This window comes from Anoplophora glabripennis, unplaced genomic scaffold (assembly GCF_000390285.2).
Source record: "Anoplophora glabripennis isolate ALB-LARVAE unplaced genomic scaffold, Agla_2.0 scaffold45, whole genome shotgun sequence".
In the NCBI taxonomy this organism is placed as follows: domain Eukaryota; kingdom Metazoa; phylum Arthropoda; class Insecta; order Coleoptera; family Cerambycidae; genus Anoplophora; species Anoplophora glabripennis.
Window position 1 is genome coordinate 822,059 of NW_019416437.1, and position 6,000 is coordinate 828,058.

General features: G+C 35.2%; 1 protein-coding gene across 1 annotated transcript in view; it reads left to right on the top strand.

The window, feature by feature from the left end:
• The window catches only part of LOC108917091 (C3 and PZP-like alpha-2-macroglobulin domain-containing protein 8), a 195,207-nt gene extending 189,732 nt beyond the window's left edge, over nucleotides 1–5,475 (top strand). Inside the window, exons 18-22 of the mRNA XM_018723528.1 lie at nucleotides 964–1,318; nucleotides 2,434–2,688; nucleotides 3,665–4,008; nucleotides 4,062–4,213; nucleotides 4,263–5,475. Of these exons, the coding sequence (XP_018579044.1) occupies nucleotides 964–1,318; nucleotides 2,434–2,688; nucleotides 3,665–4,008; nucleotides 4,062–4,213; nucleotides 4,263–5,475 (2,319 nt within the window). The remainder of the gene's footprint in view (nucleotides 1–963; nucleotides 1,319–2,433; nucleotides 2,689–3,664; nucleotides 4,009–4,061; nucleotides 4,214–4,262) is intronic.
• The last annotated feature ends 525 nt before the right edge of the window (nucleotides 5,476–6,000 follow it).

Below are 6,000 nucleotides of genomic sequence, written 5' to 3' on the forward strand. Positions count from 1 at the left end.
ACCGCATAAAAAATATTGAATTAAATTTGCATTAAAGGAATAATTTTTACGATTAAGTTCTTTTTTGCCGTATTTTATATGCAGAAAATTAACCTGGCCTAACCTATCTTGTCAGTTTAAAATATTCTCTGAAGAATCAAGAAAAGTGCTCGTACCGAAGCAAAATAAATTGGCTGTTCCTAGATTCTGTTTAAGCAAATTCAAATCCAAAAATATTCCTAAAATTCTCAAATGATCAAGTCATATTTGCTCCTTGATAACAATATATTTTTGTGCTGAAAATAAACTTCAAGTTATTAATTAATAAGATATTGTAGGAAACTACTCTGCTGACGAAAGTCCTGACCCGCACTGAATGACACTCGTAGTATCTATTAAACATGTTAAACATTAATGATCTAGTTAAATAAAAGTACTCTATCCAAATATTATTAATTAAAAAAAAGTTTACATTGTTTAATTTGATTGAATTTATTATTAATAGTATTTAGATAGACTATTACTTGGGACAATTATTAATTAATATGAGTGAGATATTGTGCGTGTAATTTAATGTTGACAGAAGCTCTAGTCCGCAAAGTAGTTATGTAGTTATAAATTCCCCCTGTTTTAACATGTACTTCCACTGACAGGAAAAGAGCAACGTACCTATATTTAATATTTAAATAGGTACATTTTTGCACATTTTAATTTCTCATATCTTGCAATAGGTCCAATAAGATCTATTTATGAAAAAAGACTTAATTTTCAAGGTCCTCCAGAGATTTTGAAAATTTTGTGTATTTCAAGTCAGCGGGAAATCGCGATAGTTCACGATCAGTGCGTAAGGTACTGCTACCTAATCCTAAGGGCATAAGTTCGAATTGTGAACTTTTTATCTTTTCATTTTGTTTTTATTTAACCGAACATATTTACATATAGTAACCTCATAGGTGGTTGAAAACGGTTTCTTAACACTTCCAGATTCAATCAATCCTCTCCTATCGAAAAGTGGATAACTCCTTCAGCGAGCACCAGATGCTGGGCAGCCACCGATCGACCGTATCAATCTTAGAGGCCCTGACTAAGGTCCAGACATACTTCAGCGTTGATCCAGACCTCATACAGGCCATCAAACGGTGGGTCCAACTGCGACAGGAAGATGACGGCAGATTCACACCACTGGATGCAGATTTCAAATTACCATCCACTTATGGGTTCAATCCAACCAAGAAGAATTTGACTTCGGACGCGGTAATTTTCGAAAACGTCGTGGAGATTACCGCTGAAACCGTGATAGCTCTTTATGAAATTGGAATCGAGAGTGACACTGATTCAGGTAACATGAAATCGTCGATTTCAGTTATAATTCTAATATTTAATTTCACACCCAGGCTTGGTTTTGTACATTAGAAATTAGTGGACATTCTGATGTAGTTTACTTGGATCCGTAAAAAATCTTTGATAGGTTGCATCACTACATTTTCCTTCGTAAATTATAACATTTTTGTATCTCCATCAACTTTTTAAAATTTTTCGAACTTATCTTTCTTCTTATCTACTGAAATTATTGTTACTTCTAGAGAACCTCGAAGTTCAGTGCCTGGCACGCTATTAAGTAATGTGTTTATTAATAATATTTGTGCACGCCAATATCTTTGGCTGGATATACATATGACCTGGGATGGAACGAGGTCGAGCGGGACCATTGCTCTTTACCTACTTCATCGCTGTAGGCCCGGTCACTTCGTAGAGGTAGACCCTTTCCCCATCATTCAGAACCGCCAGCGCCATAGTTCGTGAAGCCTCCCTTTCCTCTTTCTTCTGGCAAATAATATTTATCTTCTAAATAATGTTGTTTTATATTCAGAAGACATCAAACTGTTCAACTCTTATATCTATTAAAGTGTCGTCGTCCGGAGTTGCCAGTAGGCCGAGCTAATCTTCGCTAGTGTCTAATTGGTCAGTAGAGTTTTTGTCAGCGTCGGGCTGTAGTGATGAACTGTGTTTTAAAATTTATAAAATCCCTTCATTTACCTCAAATCACAAACCAGTTAGTTAGCTAGAAAGTCATTGTACTTGGTACGATAAGCAATTATGGTTGTTAGAGCGGTTGGTGTAATAATTGAAATGTATTAAGATTCAAGTGGGATCATTTTGTAGTCTTTGAGGCTGAGACAAATTTTCTAGTTCAAGTTGCCTGAGTTGCTCAATATCCCACTACAGTTGTCATTGGCCTTGACTGTCAAAACATTCTCGTGGTTTTTTCTTAAAGTTCTAAAGAACATTAATATTCCAGGCACAGGTACCTAGAAAAACCCGATCATGGTCGTCAATTTTTCAGACACATTTGCTTCATTTGTTTTAAGGAAGTTTAGGAAGTTTACTGAATTTAACCTATCTATTCTTGCAGAATCTAATTCGCAATTTATTGATTTTTCTGAATCTTTGCAGACACCCTGCAGAAAGCTAAAATATTCCTGGAAAACAGTCTACCTAACGTAGAATCTCCTGAGACCATAGCCGCGGTCACCTTGGCTTTAGTTTTGGTGAGAAGCGCCACTGCGGCATGGGCCATAGAAAAATTGCGAAACGCCTCTACTACGGAGGACGGTGAGTTCGGGTGGCCGCATTTTATGCCCCGAAGGGACGCAGCTGATTGGCTCTACGAGTCAGAATCGGGGAAAACCCTAAAGGAGCCTCTCGTTGGTAAGTTTCAGTGGACGTGAACTCATTCCATTGAAATTAATGATATTAAAAGGAATAAAAGTGAAGGTATAAACTTGAAATAGGTCTCAAGGTGGATTGGGACATGTCATAAAAATCAAAGTTTTATTTGCTGCGGTTCTTTTCTTCTAAATTTAGAAACGCCAGTGGCGGTCACATGTTTTCAGTTTTACTATCAATGTATACCACAAAACCGAGCATGTTTAATATGTTTCTCTTTATAGTTTTACTTGAAATAATAAAGACATTATAATATAAAATAACTCAAATAACTTTAGTATTTATTTCCAGTCACATTTTCTGTTAGTACTTTAGCATAAATTTTTAATAAAGGAAAATATTTTAATAACTATAAATAATGCTACTATATTTTCAGAATCTTTTATAAGAAGGACACTTAATAATTAAGAGAAATAATTTAAAAACAAAGTGTACTAAACAAAAATTGTTATTTTCGGCACAGTCTCTCTCCTTTATAACGCGCTGAAGCTCGCGAGATTATAGAAAAGCTTCACAACAATATCTGTTTCCATATTGCTGTTCATACTTAGTGCATATTACAGTATCCATCATTCTGTACTAATTTATCACCAAATTACCATCAGACTCTCATTTGTTTCACTTTTCAAAGTACACCGTGGTGTCTGAAAGTTTAGAGATATAAAAATAATAATGTGGTGAAAAATTGGCTAAAAAACATGTTTGTAAAAAGTATTCGTAAGCTTATGTTACTAAACAATTCTTTTCTTTTTAATGACTTCCTCTGATTTTTAAAGCCAGGAATGAAAATTGTTATTTACAAATCATAAACTGAAATAATCTGTATATAAAACAATATGCTCATGTTTCATTAAGCTACATCAGTATTTGACTTCCAAATAAAATACGTGCTTGTATTTTTATAACATCCTTAGACATGTATTTGTCAAAGAATTTACTTTTTGCATCATATTTCTAGCTACTGTGGATGAGTATAAAGCTTCCCTCTATGCTCTTGCGACATTCTGTCTCATTGGTGACCTGAAATCTGCTGAAAGTGTGGCTAGATTTCTATTCTATCGATCCCATATGCTGGATAAACACCAGGAACTCCTCTATCCGGCTGTGAAGGCTTTTTCTCAGTACGATTCCTTAGCAAAAGACAGACACAGGTCACTCACAGTTTCCTTAGCCACTTCTGGAATGGAGTTAACAGATACCTTAGAATTGGACTCTAACAAGCCGCCGCAGGTGCTGTATCTACCAAGTTTACCCACCAAAGTGTTTGTTTACGCCACTGGAGCTGGTTGTGCCACCATACAGGTATTTTGTAAAAGTAAATTTCTAAATACATTATTAAAGTGATATCTTTCTAGGGTAAAACAACATTTTCTACATATTCAGCCAAAAGCAAAACGCAGTTGCTGGAGCTATGGTCAGGAGTTGTGGAAGAAATTCTTCCTGATCGCAGTTCAGTTGAAGAAATCGAAGGAAAATTACCAATGCTTAAATTAAAAACTTGCTTTAAGTACGTATATTCTGCTTATGATAATCCATTATTAAAGTTGTTTTTTCAGATGGAAAGGTAGTAAACCATCTTCAGTACTGCGATTAGAGATTAGCCTGTTCTCTGGCTTTGAACTGACAACCACCCCTCCACAATTACTAAACCCTCCCCAAGATATGGCCGAAATGCAGCACAGCTATCACGCAAACAAGCTCTGGTTTATCTTCGCCAATGTATCCACCACATGTCCGATTTGCGTTCAGTTTGTGGCAAGAAGCGCCTTCGTAATAACATCGCTTCGACCTGCTTATGCCAAAATTTACCCAGCGTCCAGAGAGGATCTCGCCGCGGAAACGTTTTTCCACGCTCAGTTCAAAAGCAATTTGCTTAAAAGCGTCACGGCAGATGATATGATTACTTGGTTTGGTGCTAATGGTACCAACACGGAACTCGTATTAGATACACCTTTAGAATGTAAGGTTAAAGAGGTACAGTCAATAATTATCACCAACATTACACAGGAGACTTCTGCTACAACCTTAATTCCCTTAATCTTACAGAAAATTAATGTGATCAGTATGGGTACAGTTACCAGTAACATTGAAACTACAGAATCTGCCACATTCAATGAGGCTATCACTAGCTCATCTGACTATGTAACTAAAGACAGTGATAAAAACATATCTGGTCTCTCAGAAATACCAACTTCAACAGAGATTCCTGCAACAATTTCTTTTACTGAACAAATTACTACGATGTCTAGTGTTTCTACCAATACAGAAGAAATGGAAGAAAAAAATACCATACCTCATGACGACAGCATAGTTAAATTCATTAGTCCTAATTTATTTGCTGACAATTTGACTTACAGAAAGCAAAGTGACCATGTTACAACTGAACTCAGTACTGACGCAGAGGAAATATCTACTACTTCAAAATCTTCCGAAGTTGCTTCAATTTTTGTAACTCCAAGCACTACAATATCAACAACAGACAAATTGGAAGAGTCACTTCCAAGAAAAGTTACTGAAAGCAGACGTCACTCACCTATCAAGCACATAAACAAGGAAGAAGTCCACGATATACCAAAAAAGTACGACAAAGTTAAAGACGAAACAGAGGAACAAGTAACTTTTGCTCCGGAAATAAAAAATGATCAGTACATTCTCTTAGACAAAGAAGCACTGTGGGGAATGTTAAAGGAAGTTGTCGACGACGAATTTAAGAGAAAAACGAATTCGAAAATTATCAACAGAGAAAAATTAAGTCAGGGATTCACGTAAAAACAGAGACATATTGTACTGTCTCTCCCGCGTTGTGAATACATTGATCTCTAATAGTGTTAAGATGTTATGAATTCTATTAACTTTCACCCTGATGATTCTGATATCTCGAAATATTATAAAATATTATATTGAAAAAGTATATAGATTACACTATCCCGGTTCACGCTTTGTGAATATATTGTACATAGAAACAACTAAACTAACAATGTCAGCTTAAGCAAAAATTTTTAATGTAGATGTAACCACGAGTAGCAATACGATGTAAGTGTCTTTGGTATATGAAAAATCAATTAACAATCAATAGCTGACACGAACATAAAACATAGACTCAATGAATTTTAATAAAGTAAAGTTAATTAATAAGTGTACAACGCTACGTATTTTCTTAAGCCATTTCAAAATATTCGAACTTACATTAACTCATTATTTAGCAAAAATACCAAATGCATTATTTTCGCACTTCGTAGAATAAGCGATATAAATATAAATAAATTGTTACATTTTAAGCCACTTCTAAGACCT